This window comes from Leuciscus leuciscus (assembly GCF_965113295.1).
Source record: "Leuciscus leuciscus genome assembly, chromosome: 10".
NCBI lineage: Eukaryota > Metazoa > Chordata > Actinopteri > Cypriniformes > Leuciscidae > Leuciscus > Leuciscus leuciscus.
In genome coordinates this window covers 41,533,696-41,551,915 of record NC_138734.1, presented here as the reverse complement: position 1 = coordinate 41,551,915, position 18,220 = coordinate 41,533,696, and the positions used below count along the sequence as shown (strand labels likewise).

Here is an 18,220-nt window from a genome sequence, read left to right as displayed (position 1 = left end):
AAGTGCCTCAGACAACCACCAGATGTCTCTGTGTGACTGTGAAATACAGACTCGCTGACAGAAACTACACCTTCACGGGTTTGGCTGTTGCATCGCATCTTGCTTTGAACGACAGTCATGAAATCATCAGAATTGTCCCTCTTAATGTTTTTAATGCGTTTTCCTGGTCTTATTGTCAATTATTCAACAGAATATTTTGCCTCTGAGGACACTTTCCTTTTCAGCTGACATCAACCTCCTCTTTTCCTCACTGATTTTAACTTTAAACGATTCAATCAGTTATCGATGGATTTTATTTAAAAACACGTCACAGTATTATGGGAAAGTATATTTGCGTCATTTAACTGTTGCAGAATATTCTGAGCATTTGCATAATATTATTCTAATATTCTTTTGCATTTCACTGTTTTTATTCATTTTGAGGAATATTGAATCTGTGTTTGTGTAAGTGAGATGAGTACATTAGTGTAGATCCATAATAATCATGATGTTCACACACGACACCTCTGCTCTCACTCCTGATTCCTCTACATCGGGACAGGAGAGCTGTCAGTCAACACATGGGAAAACAACGTAACTTGCGTTACTTATTTGAAAAGGTAAGTTAACTTTGCAACTAATGCATTACTTTAGCAGCTAGTTACTTTACAAAAGTAATATGTAAATTTATAAATTGACATTTTCGTCTACACTAGAGAATTTTGGAAAAAGATTATACAAAGAATACATCATTCCAATAAAATGTCCCTTTCTCTGTGTGAGCGAGGCAGAGAGGGTTGATAAACAAGCTTTATTTACCACAGTAGATTGACAGTCATAGCGAAGTTCGAGAACTAGTTGCGCTCGGTGTCAATTTATCCACTTTTATGTCCTGAAACAACCGTTTTTTGGGGTCGACAGCTTATAAAAATGTATTCTTGGGTTATTTAGCTTGTTTGCTGTACACCTTGTCACATAGCAGCTTTTAGACATTGTTTTGTCTTTTGTTATAAGTCATAAATGACAAGGAGGCAGTCTCTCGCAATGCAAAGTCGGTGTGGGCGTGGCCTAAATACGCTCTGTACATAACCGCAGTAACCGCGTGACGCGTCTCCATGGAAACTGGAAAGACAATAACAAACTATTACTGTGGAGAGTCAGTTTTATTGCTTGTACGCTAACTTATCTGTTTAACACGTGTTATTCTTATTTTAGCTCCATTTTAAACACATAAATTAAATACAAACGTTACTCTGTTTGTATCTGTGTCATAACGTCTAACTTATCCTATAACGTTAAGCTTTTTCACGTCAACTCGATAGAAATGGTAAGTAACGTTACTTTTACACACCATATCTGATATACACTATATTATGGGCATTAAAATGATAAAATTTTCTGGCTGTCAAAAGTTTGGAATGAGTAAGATTTTAAAATGTTTAACGTTAAGTGTCTTATGCTCACCAAGGATGCATTTATTTGATGAAAAATACAATACATCCTCCAGAAATCATTCTAGTATGCTGATTTGCTGCTCAAGAAACATTTTTTATTTTATTATCAACGTTGAAAACTGTTTTGCTGCTTAACTTTTATTTATTTATTTTTGGAAACGAGATAGAAAAAGTTTAACCAGTTTAAATTGATTCAATATGTATATTTAAATGCTGTTCTTTTTAACTTGATACTGTTTATAATAAAGAACCCTGAAAAAAAGTATCACATTTTCCACAAAAATGTCAGTATTATTATTTTTTTACATTGACAGCAATATAAACCATTATTAATAAATGAGCACCAATTATAACTGATAAATTGAGCACTAAATCAGCATATTAGAATGATTTCTGAAGGACTTATGTGACACTGAAGACTGGAGTAATGATGCTGAAAATTCAGCTTTGATCACAGGAATAAATTACATTTTAAAATATATTCACATTGGAAACACTTGTGTTAAATTTTAATAATATTTTACCATTTTTTTTACTGTATACTTGATCAAATAAATGCAGCCTTGATGAGCAGAAGATACTTTCAAAAACATGAAAATGAATAAATAAATACAATTATTCCAAACTTTTAACCACCCGTGTATATTCAGCAGGAAGTGTAGTCCAATTCTAGAACGAATTAATATTATGAGTCGGTACTTTTATAATGAATAAAAAAAGAACCAGAAACGAATTGTTTTGTTGTTGTATTAAAGACTCCTGATTCTTAAATCACATTGCGACTCACTAGTTGGTAATTTGACATGCTTTTCAGCCTCAGTGCTCTGGATCATCACCTGGGAAACTGTCTCGCCGCGATCGCACACGGGCCCTCACCTCTTATGTGGATGAGACCCTTTTTGGGACCCCCAAACAGGTAGAAAAAAGCTTACTTTATAGTCTTAGACATTAAATGAAAAGTAAAGGAAGATCCAACAGTCTATTGAATCTTTCTCAGCATTCTGCTGCGGATATGAAAGACGGTGCTGAAGGCAGAAGCGTGAGGTCAAGGACACTGTCACGCACTGCTGCTGCAGCCAAAAAGCCAGAGACAGTCCGCATCATCACTAAAGACCTCATCAGAGACCTCAGGCAAGTAGAAGCAAAAGGTTTTTACACTGTGGAGACATGTAGTTATCCTTATTGAGATATTTACATTACTTGTTCAAAATGTTAGTGTAACCTGATTTGACGTGAATAAAACCAGTAAATCTGTCTATCCCTGAACTGCATATATTGGCCATTTGTGTTTTGACTATTTTTAAAGGGGTCATGAATTGAGAAATTAAATTATCCTTAATCTTTTGACATATACGAGGTCATTGCACTATAAAAACATCCTGTAAGTTTCAGAACTCAAAACGTCCTTGTTAGTCTAAAAACAGCTTTTATTGAAACCAAGCTCTGAAGACAACTAGTTTCGGATTTTGCCATATTATGACGCAATAGTGCGACGAAAGACCGTCTTCTACATCATTGCATATTTGGCCCCGCCCACTGGCATGTTAGTGAGATTAGAAGAAAAGAGAGATACAGAATCACTGGACATTACATAATGCACATTCCTAGCATGGAAGGTAATGTTATTTGTTTGTTCGGAAAATTTCACTGTGAATTCTTTGGTAAATCAGTCGCAATTTTTTGCAAACAGACTTTTACTGCAAGATATGAACCCGACAGTAATGCAACAACATGCAAGTAACCGTGTTCATTCTAATGCTTAATCTGTGATCAGTGATTTCTGATATGTAATGATTCATGTACAGTCAGACGTTCATTGTTTATTGCCGTTTATGCATCAGTAAATCAATCCAGTGACTAAACAGTCAACTTCACATCGTTTCTCTTAGTAGCAATCTGTTATTTAAACTGTGATTAAATTATATACTGACAGCGATCAAAGAACGCTCCCTTTATAATCGCTGGAGCTGCCAATCAAAGAGCGCAAGTTTATCAGTGACTGAGTCCATTATAATCAATCTCTTATTCACATTGTGTTTGCACTGTTAGTTATGATGAAAGCATTCGTGAGAGTGCAGAAATCGAGTTGCATTGATAAGATCACTGCATTCATGTGTGTCATCGGCTGCATGCTCATCGCTGCAACCTTTCATACGACGGGAGTAGATCTAAATACAGACCCTTTCCAAAAAATTTGAATATTACATGAAATCACACAGTAATTACACAGTGATACCATGGTCATTGAACCAGGTTTTGGTTCTTTTGGCAGTGTGGGCAGGTGCAAATCCTGCTGGAAAATGAAGGAAGCATGAAGTGCTCTGAAAATGTCCTGGTAGACAGCTGTGTTGACTCTGGATTTAATAAAGCACAGTGGACCAAAGTCCTCTTTTCTGATGAGAGCAAATTTTGCATCTCATTTGGAAACCAAGGTCCCAGAGTCTGTAGGAAGAATGGAGAGGCACACAATCCAAGATGCTTGAAGTCCAGTGTGAAGTTTCCACAGTCTGTGTTGGTTTGGAGAGCCATGTCATCGGCTGGTGTTGGTCCACTCAACGCAGCCGTCTACCAGGACATTTTCAGAGCACTTCATGCTTCCTTCAGCAGACAAGCTTTATGGAGATGCTGACTTCATTTTCCAGCAGGATTTGCACCTGCCCACACTGCCAAAATAACCAAAACCTGGTTCAATGACCATGGTATCACGGTGTAATTACTGTGTGATTTCATGTAATATTCAAATTTTTTGAAATCCTGTTTTCGTGGGTTTTATGAGCTGGAAGTACAAATTATGTACAAATAAATAACTAAATACTTGAAATCGTTTAAGTTGTGGGCCCTGAATCTATAATCTATGGAAGTTTAACGTTTTGAATGGAATTATGGAAATAAATAAACTTTTCCATGATATTCAAATTTTTTGGAAAGGGTCTGTATAATGCTATAATCAACACTTTTCACAATTAGTTTATCTCGACAGCTGTAATAGTAAAAATGTAGTTAAAGATTTCTTAATGTAGTTTTTGAGAGAGTTCCACATATAATACTTATTTAAAATGCAAGCCAATCACAGCAGTCGGCGTTTACACTGAAGTCTCACAGTAGATACGCCCCTTTTATTTCTAAATTATGACAATTTTTTATGTAAAAATCCTACTACCATTATAAGTGCTCCTCAAGAAACATTAAAAATGAATAATAATAAAAAATGCAGTTCATAACCCCTTTTAAGCCTGCTCTTTGCTCTTGTTTTTTTTTTTTTTACCAGAATCCGAAGAGAGAACCCACCTGAACAGCCTTTAATCATGTCCTCGGATCAGTTCATGGAGTTCATGGCTAGGTCTCATGTTCCTAGTGAAGAGGAGAAGGCAGCTGTGCTAAGGGCCCGACGCCAAGCCCACAAGGAAGCCCTGGTGAGTCAACCATATCAAACTCAATCTGCAATTTATCTTAAATACTTTTTGATCACACACATGCAGGAGCGGATCTACTGGGGTTGCATGGGGTGGACCACCCTAAGAAAAACCATTCCCAGACCATAAGCCACCCAGAATTATCCCAGTATAAAATATAAATGTTTCCTGTATTGCTTTTTACTAGCAGTGCTCCAGTGTCAATAACAGAATATTTACTCATTCAGTCATTTCCTTTGAATCGCTACATCGTGAGAAATTATTTTAAAAAGACCACAACAACGTTTATTCTTTGTTCATGCATGCACATTTTTACAAGAATGAATTAAACAAACAATTCTGTATGAATGGAATTTAAGAATGTATTAAACTCAATGAAACAACAATGCTAATCTAATATCGATAGAATAAAATAATGAAACCACATCAGCTTAATGAATTAATGCACAACATAATTATAAGTGCCATCATTTAGAAATAAATGAACTAGCATTTCTGACAGCCAGAAGCTGACTCAAAAATGTAATATGTTGCTGGGTCTTCATGAAATGTTCGTGCTTTATAGAGTAAGCATCGGCAGCTCAATCATTTTCATAATATTTAATTTGTGTAAAGACTTTGATTCCTGAACTTGTTCTTGTTTGGCACTGCCATTGTTGTCACTGTGTGTGTGTGTGTGTGTGTGTGTGTGTGTGTGTGTGTGTGTGTGTGTGTGTGTGTGTGTGTGTGTGTGTGTGTGTGTGTGTGTGTGTGTGTGTGTGTGTGTGTGTGTGTGTGTGTGTGTGTGTGTGTGTGTGTGTGTGTGTGTGTGTGTGTGTGTGTGTGTGTGTGTGTGTGTGTGTGTGTGTGTGTGTGTGTGTGTGTGTGTGTGTGTGTGTGTGTGTTGTGTGTTGTGTGTTGTGTGTGTGTGTGGTGTGTGTGTGTGTGTGTGTGAGAGACCATTCCCCCCCCATACCCCTGCCCACATCTCGCATTTTTCAGTGCAAAAATGTGTTTCGTATGAATGGCCTCCACAATATTCTTTGGTTGTCTTCCAAGCACTGCTATATGCTTCAGGAATTGTAAATCTAGTTCAGAGTAGGTTAAGAATTTTTACATTTATTTCAAAATAATAACTAAAGGCTGTAAACTATTTAAACAATATATTTTATTTGTGACCTGATGTTCAGCTGTTCTTTTTAATAGTCGACTTATTTTCGGGTCATCAAGCTCGGTAAACACTGGTCACAGACATGAAGTTGTACCTTTAATTTCACTGAGCAGATTGCTATTTAAACCAGTGTCATCATGTTTTCAGGCCAATTAAAGTTTGAATTTTGAAGTGACATAAAGCGTCGTTATCTAAGTGGCAGAGCTGTTTAATGACTTTTTAATTAGTCTTCCCATTAACGCATTCATTTTGTTCATTCGGACTGAGTAGCGAACGTGGAATACGCATGTAAACAGGAGGCGGGATTTATCACACGAACAAATCATAGTGCGATAGGAGGAGGCAGTACCTCCTCTCACATGACTTTCCCCCATTCATTCTTAATTACCCCCCACTAAACCCACCGCACACTTTAGGGGGTCTGTTAACATTTTGGAATATTTGATCCAATTTTTTGAGGAGGCACTTGCCTCCTCTGAGGAAACGTCCCTGATCTGGTTGTTGTCATATCAGGATTCTGTAGAGCAGAGAAAAGCACAGATGCGTCAGACAGACCTCTCTCGGCTGAAGAACCAGAAACTCAGTGAGCTCGAGATAGAGGCGAGGGACCGCGCTCAGTACCTGTTGGAACGAGCCAACACCATGAGAATGGAACAAGAGGACGAAGTCAAGAACCTCAATGAGGTAGATAGGACCACACTAACAAGCCAAACCATTACGCACTGGTTATTTCCTACATGCAAATGTTGTCTTTGTACTCCTGCAGTTGATTCGGGAAGTGCAGTGCCATGCTGTCTGGGATGCGCAGATTAAGGAGAAGAAACAGAACCGCACAAAGTGGCTGGAGGAGGAGAAAAGGCTGGATGCCATCATGGAGGTGGAGTGTCGCCGGGCTGTAGAAACTCAGGAAAAAAACGAACAACTGCGCAAAGAAAAGATGATTCAGTAAGGATGTTTACGCTCTGTATTCCATATACTCTAAATACAATGTATTGTTCCCTGGTTAATGGGTGGTTGTTATTAAAGGGGGAAGCTGCGCGTCCGCGACCAGATCCAGATGCGTCGGGAGGAGAAAATGCTTGAGGATGAGATGAAAGAAGAGGAGGGTCAGCAGTTTCTGAAAAACATGGAAAAGATGCAGATGGAGGAGCTCAAAGTACATACAATGAATCTCTAGATCAATTTGAATCCAAAGTACTGGTAGTTTTCAAACTCACACTCTTTGTGTAATGTTATCTCAGGTCATTGAAAGGAAGAAGGAGGAGCAGAGGAAATTGCTTCAGGATATTCAGAGGATTAATGAGGAAAACCTGCTTGCTAAAAAGCAGAAAAAGGAAGAAGAGAGATTAGCAGATCTGCGTGCTGAAGAGTATACAACCAAGAAGTTGGTAAGAAAAGTCTTTTTAATGGGTTTCTCACTTTCGCCTCTCTTGACATCCACCACTGTAATCTTAAACTTTAAAATCAGGGGCAGACTGTTCTTGCAGTTCTTACCTTGTTAATCAAATACAATAAATAAGATTAATTAAGCATTCATACAGGCCAATTCACACTGCACCGACAGACAGCGACCAACGTGGACAAACACCAGATTACAGTACGTCACTTCTCAGACATTCCACAAGCCGACAAGCATGATTCAGCTTGTTATATCGGCAAAAAGCCCTATAAGCCCATGACAATAGATGCCAATAGATGCCAACAGTGGTAACGCACTGATCTGGAAACACCAGACGAACTGTCTTGTTGCTGTCTGTCTGCGCAGTGTGAATTGGCCTTATAGTGTGAGATAAAATTTTCCCTGATCCCTTTTTGTATTAAGTACTACAGATTACTTTAAAGGGATAGCTCACCCAAAAATGAAAATTCTGTCCTCATTTACTCACCCTCATGTCGTTCCAAATCTGTAAAACGTTTGTTCATCTTCAAAACACAAATGAAGATATTTTTGCTGAAATCTGAGAGCTTTCTGACCCTCCATTGACAGTCTTCGCAACTAACACTTTGACCACTTTCTCATAAAGAGTTTGTAAAAAAGGAACTGAGTGGTTTAGTCCAAATTTTCTGAAGAGACTCGATTGGTCAGTTTTTCTGTGATTTGGCCAAAATCTCAAGTAACAAACTGTGAAGTGCTTTGCACAGGCAATTGGGCTTGTACAGGATTGGCTATGACACAACGACACATGCTAGACGGAGAAACTCTTCTCCGCTCCTCAAATACATACATATATACATACATAATTATAGCCACCCATTTTACAGAAAAAGTGTTTAAATATTAATATTTCAGTGCAAAAATGCTGGTAATTCTTGTGCTCATTGTTTTCATTAAGATCTGGCCGTGTGGTCACATATGGTGTAGTTGCAAAAGTTCAAATTGAATCAGAACATTTATGCATATAAGTCAGACCTCCATGCAACTGGACCGTAATATTCTTCATTGGAAATTAATTATTTCCAGTCCGTCATTTGTTTGTCCATTGATTTTGCGCAATATTAGAAGTGGGCCACAAGTGAAAAAACATATTTTTAAGTCTGACCTACTTTACTGTGATCAAAGGAAGGATCACATAAGGGTAGATTAACCATAGGTAAATGTTGAAACAAGCGAAACAAAAAAATTCAAGGGCCTGGGGACATCAGCAGCTGCAGTTGGCTTTCCCACCATGCCACATTGAATAGCCACATCAATCCCATATGTGTTTAATTAACTCTAGGAACGAGAGGCAGAGTATGAAGCTGTGCAGGTAATTATGAAAAAAGAAAAAGAGAAGGAAGTGGCGCAACTGAGAGCTCTTCAAGAACGGGACAGAGACCACAAAGCCGAGCAGGTAAAATGTTTCAGTATGTCTTTATAAAAAATTACAAAATTCCTTTGTATGAGATGTATACCCATTATGGCGTAATACATTTTGCATTCTGGATTCTGGATTTCAAATAAATTCGTTTTTCTCTGAACTGTAAGAATGAGATCAGGGCACAGAGGAACCAGGAAGGGGCTGCGAGGGAATGGAGGAGAAAAGAGAAAGAGCAGACTATGAAAAAGCTGGGAGAGGAAGAGAAATTAAAGGCTGCTCGTTTGGTGCAAATGACTCATAAGGATCACTTGGTGTCCATTGAAGCCAGACGAGAGAGAGCAGAGTTTGAGAGGGTCCTGAGGTACAAACACCATCACATGTATCAAGTACTATTAGCATGGCCGTACACAAGGTTTTAGAAATACAGAGGTCCAAAAACTAAGCTTGCTAACATTTTCGGGGGCATACGGGGACATGATCCCCCCCGATCTACATTTGTGCATTTTAAAGGGGTCATATGATGCTATTTTAAAAGTTCATTATTTTGTTTATTGGGTGTAATAGAATAGGTTAACTTGCTTTTATGTAAAAAAAACACAGCATTTGTTTACATCCTGTATGTCATTGCATAGCCTCTATTCCCAGTCTGTCTGAAGCACAGATTGCTCTGATTGGCCAGCTGACCCAGTGCATTGTGATTGGCCAAAATCCTCAATGCACTTTCCATAATTGGAAACTCCAAGGCTTCTAAAGCAAATGTAAACATTAACTGTAAATGGCATTGGTATAACCGAATCAGTTAGAGCCCGAAATAATCAAGCAGATTGACCAGAACCAATTTCTGCGAGCATGTCTAGAGCAGGGCTGCGTTTCCCGAAACCTTCTTAACGCTACATCGTTCTTAAGTTACACCTTAAGCTGTACCTTATCGATAATACGTGTTTCCCGAAATGTTCTTAGTTAAGTATACCTTCTGTAAGTCATCGTAAGGTTGGTCTGGACCACTCTTAGCTTTACCTTATCACTGTTGCAGGTCAATACGAATATAACTCTGAAGTTTTAATACACCCAGACAGTGTTCAATTAGGCTAATTCAAGTGTTTTCATGCAAAGAATAAAATTGTCATTACACTGATTTTTTTATTATATTATTATATGTATAATATTATTCATTTAATTAAAGAGCGCTTTTAAAGGCCAGTGAAAGCATAGGCTACTGTCAGTTAAGGCCTATTCAGACGCTAATTGTTTCTCATGGGCTCGTATTTTAAACATTTACAGGGGTAAGTCGGCGGGTGTTTCTTCTCACCCAACCCGCGTAAAAATCCCTGGCCAAATTAGTACGTACTGTTTTTTGACAAACAGGTCGTGTGGTAATTTAATTGCCGTCTGAATCATCCACATCTCTGAGTTTACAAGAAGAGATACAAAATTCACCGTTTAAGTCCTTTTTGATCACTGCCGAGCACCGTACTAAAAAAAAGATTAAAGATAAAAGATTTACACTTTTATTACTGAAATGATGGAAAATATTTACAAGAACAATATTTCATCGCAAATCAACCTCAGCGAACAAAAATGGGAAAGAGAAGAAAGCACGTAAAAATTTGAAATGGTTATCATGGCAGCAATATATGATACAATTTTAAAATATGTAGGCTAGGCTATTATAGGCTATTATAGTTTGGATTATTTTTTATATTATCCCATGAGTCCTAATAAATGCAATTTAGAGGGGAGAATGGACAAAGATAACATTGAAGATTGTATGCTGTATACTCCTTTTCCAGGGCACAGCAGGATTTAATTGAGAAAGAACAAGGAAAAGAGGAGCAGCGGCATCAACACATCCAAAGGCATGCTGAGGCTGCGAGGCAGCAGATACGGGAGAGAGAATTGCGGGCCGTCAGCCAGCACCGAGAGCTGTTTCAAGAGGGGGAACGACTGCAGGAGGAGGCGCGCAGTCGCAGAGCCCGACTGGACGAGATTAAAGAAAAGAAGCTGAGGGAACTCAGGTATGTCCTTAGAGTAAAGTAGACAGAAAAATGCATTTTTCTCTATATATACACACTATTCTCTTTGCCACCGACATTGACTAATAAACACTAGTTTATCAATAAATGATTAAAAGTAATTCAATTAATGTCATAAACGTGCGACTAGTCGACTAATGGCTTAAATGAACAACTACTAGTCAACCAGAAAAAATCTTTAGTCAGGGCAGCCCTAAAAATGACATAAGACTGTAATGAAAATATGAGTTATGAATGAGTAATGAAATAAGGAATGATGGATTGCATACAGGAAAGACGACACAGTGGCCTCAAAAAGTGTTTGGACACTTACGGCACAATTAAAAATGTATGAATTTCATTGCATTAACTACAAAATATCACACCAAGGGCCCTATCTTGCACCCAGCTCAATTGACTTTGTACACCGACGCATGTATCATTCCTATTATGTACCCGACACACAGCGGACTTTTCCCTCCACAGACGCACGTCGGTAAATTAGGGAATGAACTTGTGCTCTCGGGGGCGGTTCAGCGAAAAGAGGAGGCGTGTTCCGGCGCAAACGTTCCCTGGTGCTATTTTGCAGTTCCAGAAAAGTTTTCTGCGCATTATTCAGATGCAATTTTAAAGGGGAAATGAAGCAGTCAATCAAGTTTACATGATTTACAAGATGGATTTCCACTATAATCAACAATTATATAAGAAATATGACAAATGTAAACATATAAAAGAAAAAAGAAAAACCGTTATATCTTTTGCGGCCAGGGATTGTGCAGTATTCTAACATGTGATGTCACGGGGTTGGTTGGCTTTAATAAACCTTGCTGAATGTAGGAATATTCCGACACCAAACTGTCTACACCACGGTGTTTTGACCGCGAACAACTAACGATAGGTACAGTCATTATTAGCTAACAGCTGTAAGCATGAACTAGCTAACGCTAACTTAGTGTTTAGCTAACTTAGTGAAGTTTATTAGTACCAGACAAAAAGACGACGTCTAACGTTATATGTTAACAAACTGCACATGGAAACATTGTTCGCGATGTCTGCCATCATATTCCTGTCTCTTGTCAACACCATGTAAGTTAGTGGTACGTCGTTATGTCGAACAGCCGGTGGCGGTTTGGAGCGAAGAGCGGGTTGGCAACGCTACCTGGTGTCAGTGTGGCTGTTGTACTGCGATGCCCACCGTGTCAGAGTCCATCTATTGTATATAACATATAACGTTAGACGTCGTTAGTTGTTCCCGGTCAAAACACCGTGGTGTAGACAGTTTGATGTCGGGATATTCCTACATTCAGCAAGGTTTATTAAAGCCAACCAACCCCGTGACGTCACATGTTAGAATACTGCACAATCCCTGGCTGCGAAAGATATAACAGTTTTTCTTTTTTCTTTTATATGTTTACATTTGTCATATTTCTTATATAATTGTTGATTATAGTGGAAATGCATCTTGTAAATCATGTAAACTTGATTGACTGCTTCATTTCCCCTTTAAGGGCGCATGCTTGGCTAATAATGCACAACGCGCATACACTTTGATTCTCTCATCTACACACAGCAGTTGCCATTTTTGCAAACCATACATAATTACAAGGAAAAATATTCCACATCAGGGAAATCATTGTGGTGTCCATGAAGATGTGACAAAATAGGCATAAATCTAGCTAACATATTTACCAAAATTATTATATGCCTGTTTATCCGAACAATGTCACTTCTCTGTCTTTTATGGCCCTGATGAGAACGTCGGTCTCCTCGGCTGTGAACCGCTCCTGGCAAATCCGCCGTTATAATAGCCATCCTCCATGGAACAAGCACGCCTGCCCTTAAAGGGAATGTGAGATGACGCTCTGATTGGTTTATGGCACATTACGCCCAAACCACACCTATGAGTAATGAAGCTACTTCAGACCAACCTGTTTTAGATTTGCGTCGGGCGCAAGAGTCATTTATCCCGTCGGTATAATAGCAACAGCAAGATCCGCCCACAAAGTTACTTGCATTTCGCGTTTGATACTTGCGTTTCAGATCGTTAAAATAGGGCCCGTAGTGGCATTCAGGGTTTTTATTGGGAACAAGTCTAAGGCCCAAAAGATTGTCATAAATTCAGTGTTTTTTTATGTAAAAAATATTTGAAACATAACTTTGTATGAAGCAAGTCATTTTAGTATTTCAATCATTTCTACCACTCCAAAAAAAAAAAAAAAGGAAGACAAGAGAGAAATCTGCTTGCTATACAAGAATGAAAGGGAAAAGCATTATAGAGAGTATGCACATGACGTCAAAGTAAGACATTACGGGTTCACCCACTGAGTGGCTGCATTAGTATTAAGCTAACACTAACGCAGCCACTCAATGGGTGAAACCGCAGTGAATGACAAAAATCTAACATGTGAAAGAGCTGCTGTGTTATTGACCATATTTCACAGTTAGGTTAGGAAGGAGGAGAGTTGAGGGATCTATGTGTAAACTGAACTTCAGTTAATCAAAACAAAAGAAAAAGGCACGAGTAGAGCTAGGGAAAAAACATGAAATTCTTAATTTCTACAATATTTCCAGTGTTAGAAATTGCTTCCATTTTTCAGCAAAAGTGTGCCAGATGACACAAAACACTCCGAGACTTTCGTGAAAACGGCAGATTCTACTTCCACATTTTTGTATCCCCCGCCACCTTTCTTGAGAAGTGTGTTTGCACTGTATTTCTGCCATTTAGGTTTATGATGTAATGATGATTAATGATGACATTAATTTAAGTGTGGCGTAAGTGTCCAGATATAGAGGTTGTGGGAAAGAAAAAGATAGTTCCAATCTTCTAACATCGCAGAGATTATTATGTTGGGCTCTATATGTCATGGTCACACACACACACATCTTGCAATGATTTAGACAGACAATCACATATTTCCTCTTCTGACCGTAGGGAAGCTGGGCTCCCAGAAAAGTACTGCAAGGAAGTGGAGCGCAAAGTTCAAGCTCTTCCATCTTTTTGAAGAAATGGAGGCTACGTCAAAATGGGGCAGACCTGACCTGTTGAAAAGAGATGGTATTCATCCCTCCCAGACTGGCTAAACCGACCGTCTGCTAGCTGTCTCACGTCACCAAGGTCAGATAAATCCCATCACATAGAGCCTCTTTCACCTAGATCAGTGGTTCTCAATCCTGGTCCTGGGGACCCACAGCTCTGCACATTTTATATGTCTCCTTTATCTGACACACCCAGTTCAGTTCATAGAGCTCTTTCCTAACGAGATGATCTGAATCAGGTGTGTTAAATGAGGGAGACATACAAACTGTGCAGAGCTGTGGGTCCCCAGGACCAGGATTGAGAACCACTGACCTAGATCATATAGAGACTGTGTCTGTTCCCCGAATTAGGACATACAAACATATAGACATATAGACATAGCCAGCACAAATGTTAAACGTGATTTATCATTTACACTAGATAGTGTTACATTTAGCAACAAAACTTCAAAAGAATTATATTTAAAACAAGACTTCTCAGTAATTCTGAAGATATTACTAATATTATCACATGGAATCAATGTTGATTCTGTTGAAATTCTGCAGCAGAGCGATGACATCTCAGATCATTATCTAGTCTCGTGTAAACTTAATTTAGCCAATGCTGCAAATAGTCTAACGCCGTGGTACAACGAGCACACTCAGGCCCTTAAGAGAGCAGCCAGAAAAATGGAGTGCAACTGGAAGAAAACAAAACTAGAGGTATTTGCATTTCATGGAAAGAGAGCTCGATTGCATACAGAGAGGCCTTAAAAGCTGCTAGATCTGCTTATTTTTCAACCCTATTAGAAGAAAATAAACAAAACCATAGGTATTTATTTGAAATAGTGGCTAAACTAACGAAAAATAAATCTTCAACCCCAGACGTTTCCAAGCAGCACAGCAGTAATGACTTTATGAACTTCTTCACTAACAAGATTGATAATATCAGGGAGAAAATTATAACTATGCAACCGTCTACTACAGTATCGCATCAGGCAGTACTTTTTTGTCTCCTTGAAGAAAAATTAGATTCATTCATTGCTATAGGAGAGGAAGAATTTACTAAACTCGTTAAATCATCTAAATCGACAACATGTATGTTAGACCCTATACCGACTAAGCTACTGAAAGAGATGCTTCCTGAGGTCATAGATCCTCTACTTAATATCATTAATTCATCTTTGTCACTAGGATATGTACCGGAAACTTTTAAGCTGGCTATGATTAAACCGCTTGTTAAAAAAACACAACTTGATCCTACAGAATTATTCAATTACAGGCCAATCTCGAATCTACCTTTTCTGTCAAAGATACTAGAAAAGGCAGTATCCTCACAACTATGTTCCTTTTTAGAAAGAAATGATTTTCAGTCAGGATTTAGACCGTACCATAGTACGGAGACAGCTCTCATTAGAGTCACAAATGATTTGCTCCTATCATCTGATCGTGGTTGTATCTCGCTATTAGTGTTACTCGATCTTAGTGCTGCATTTGATACTATTGACCACAACATTCTTTTAAATAGACTCGAAAATTATGTTGGCATTAGTGGAATTGCATTAGCATGATTTAAATCATACTTATCTGACCGTTATCAGTTTGTAGCAGTAAATTAAGAGATGTATTATCGATCACAAGTTCAGTATGGCGTACCACAAGGCTCAGTACTAGGACCGTTGCTTTTCACTCTGTACATGCTACCCTTAGGAGATATCATTAGGAAGCATGGCATTAGTTCCCTTTCGTTCGGTCACTCCTACATCACGTCGGTAGGAGTTACCAACGAATTGGGATCCCCCTAGGGAGACCAACTGCGTTCGAGTGAAACTAAAACGAGCCAATGAACATTGGCATGCAAGACTTGCATTCCGCGCCCCGCATGCCAGTGCAGGTATAAAGGCGGAAGCGAGAGCATACACAAATCGCTTTTTGCTTCGGAGCCGACCAGTGTGAATGAGCGTTTGGATAGTGTTTTCCCTAAGTTCAATGAGTCTGCTGTTTCGAGACCTCTCTGTGTTGGTGTTACGGCGCGGCAGTGCTCTCCGCGAGCTCCCGGATATCAACTGTCACTTCATGCGATCTGCTTCTTTCAAAGAGCTGTTGTCACAGCTGTTATCTGGTTGAGTGCACACAGTGGGCTTGCAGTTTCCCCGCTGTGTTGCCGCGTTGCCCCGTTGATCCCTGCGTGCTTCAGCACACTAAGAGAGCGTTCTCTGAAAGAGTAACACGAGTGAAGATCGCGTCCTTTTCAGGATGACGTTTCACCCGTGTGTTTCTGGATGTGGTCAATATCTGCTACCGGTTGATGGTCACGATCGCTGCCTCTCGTGTTTGGGCCTCGCGAACGCTGAGGCAGCGCTCGTGAATGAGTCGTGTTCCCACTGCAGGAACATGACCATCGCGACGTTGAGATTGAGACTGAGAACCCTCAGACGAGGGGGAGTCCCTTTGGAGATTCCCCGATCTAGTTCATCTTCTGGTTCAGTTCAGAAGAAGGCTACTTCGGCTAATCCCATGGGTGGTCTGAGGATTACAGTGAGGAATAACCCTCCGGGTGAAAGACCCCCACGGGCTCCTCACTCCTCCACGTCGCTGCCATCGGAGTCTTCGATGGAGACAGCCGGGCCATCTCGTGTGGCTCTGGTTGTTTCCGTCAGATCTCCGCCGGAGGACCAGATGTCGATCGCCGCATCGGAGGGATAGCGGTCATCTTCTGGGGATGACGACTCGGCTGCGTTGCCCCCTTCGGGTGTGGTAGCGTTGTCCGAGCCGGACCCGGAAATGGCCGCTATGCTTGTCCGGGCGGCCGCTAGTGTTGGGCTTGTGTGGATTCCTCCACCGTGTCCCGAACCCTCGCGGCTTGACGATTGGTATCTCGGGGCGAGCCGTGCTGGTTCTCAGCACGCCGCCCCAGTGCCATTCTTTCCGGAGGTGCATGACGAGGTGACGAGATCGTGGACGGGCGGCCCGACACAGGTCGACTCCCTCCTCCTCCCTCACCAGTCTCGATAGCGGGGCAGTGAAGGGATACGAGGGCATCCCCCCAGTGCAACGGTCGGTGGCGATGCAACTGTGTCCCAAGACTGCGTCCACCTGGCGGGGTAACCCCATGCTCCCCTCCAGCGCCTGTAGGTTCTCTTCCAGTCTGACTGGAAAGGCTTATAGTGTGTGTGGAGAAGCTGCTTCTGCCCTGCATGCCATGGCGCTTCTCCAGGTCCACCAGGCCAAAGCGCCCAGTGACATGCAGGAGGGTGGTACCGACCCAGGGGTGCTGCAAAAGCTGCGTACGGCGACGGACCTCGAAAGTCACCGCACGTTCCCTGGGCCGGGTGATGTCCACTCTCGTGGTCCAGGAGCGACACCTGTGGCTCACCCTGGCTGATATGAAGGAGTCGGACAAGAGTAAGTTCCTGAACTCCCCCATATCCCAGGGTGGGCTCTACGGCGACACGGTGGGATATGGGGGAGTTCAGGAACTTACTCTTGTCCGACTCCTTCATATCAGCCAGGGTGAGCCACAGGTGTCGCTCCTGGACCACGAGAGTGGACATCGCCCGGCCCAGGGAACGTGCGGTGACTTTCGTCGCCCAGAGGGCGACGTCCGTCGCCGTACGCAGCTCTTGCAGCACCCCTGGGTCGGTACCACCCTCCTGCATGTCACTGAGCGCTTTGGCCTGGTGGACCTGGAGAAGCGCCATGGCATGCAGGGCAGAAGTAGCTTCTCCACACGCACTATAAGCCTTTCCAGTCAGACTGGAAGAGAACCTACAGGCGCTGGAGGGGAGCGTGGGGTTACCCCGCCAGGTGGACGCAGTCTTCGGACACAGTTGTATCGCCACCGACCGTTCCACTGGGGGGATGCCCTCGTATCCCTTCACTGCCCCGCCATCGAGAGTGGTGAGGGAGGATGGAGTCGACCTGTGTCGGGCCGCCCGTCCACGATCTCATCACCTCGTCATGCACCTCCGGAAAGAATGGCACTGGGGCGGCGCGCTGAGAACCAGCACGGCTCGCCCCGAGATACCAATCGTCGAGCCGCGAGGGTTCGGGACATGGTGGAGGATTCCACACAAGCCCAACACTCGCGGCCGCCCGGGCAAGCATACCGGCCATTTCCGGGTCCGGCTCGGACAACGCTACCACACCCGAAGGGGGCAACGCAGCCGAGTCGTCATCCCCAGAAGATGACCGCTCTCCCTCCGATGCAGCGATCGACATCTGGTCCTCCGGCGGAGCTCCGAAGGAAACAACCGGAGCCACATGAGATGGCCCGGCTGTCTCCATCAAAGACTCCGATGGCAGCGACGCTGGAGGAGTGAGGAGCCCGTGGGGGTCTTTCACCCGGCGGGTTATTCCTCACTGTAATTCTCAGACCACCCATGGGATTAGCCGAAGT

The 18,220-nt window shown here is 41.6% G+C and overlaps 1 protein-coding gene across 1 annotated transcript; it reads left to right on the top strand.

Moving 5' to 3' along the window:
- Positions 1-101: 101 nt before the first annotated feature.
- LOC309507230 (cilia- and flagella-associated protein 45-like) lies at positions 102-17,171 on the top strand. The gene is made up of 12 exons (XM_082181364.1): positions 102-1,306; positions 2,248-2,349; positions 2,431-2,564; positions 4,702-4,846; positions 6,510-6,680; positions 6,763-6,941; positions 7,023-7,152; positions 7,238-7,384; positions 8,714-8,827; positions 8,962-9,155; positions 10,585-10,809; positions 13,739-17,171. The coding sequence occupies exons 1-12, from the start codon at positions 1,304-1,306 to the stop codon at positions 13,806-13,808; spliced, it is 1,614 nt and encodes a 537-aa protein (XP_082037490.1). The 5' UTR covers positions 102-1,303; the 3' UTR covers positions 13,809-17,171.
- The last annotated feature ends 1,049 nt before the right edge of the window (positions 17,172-18,220 follow it).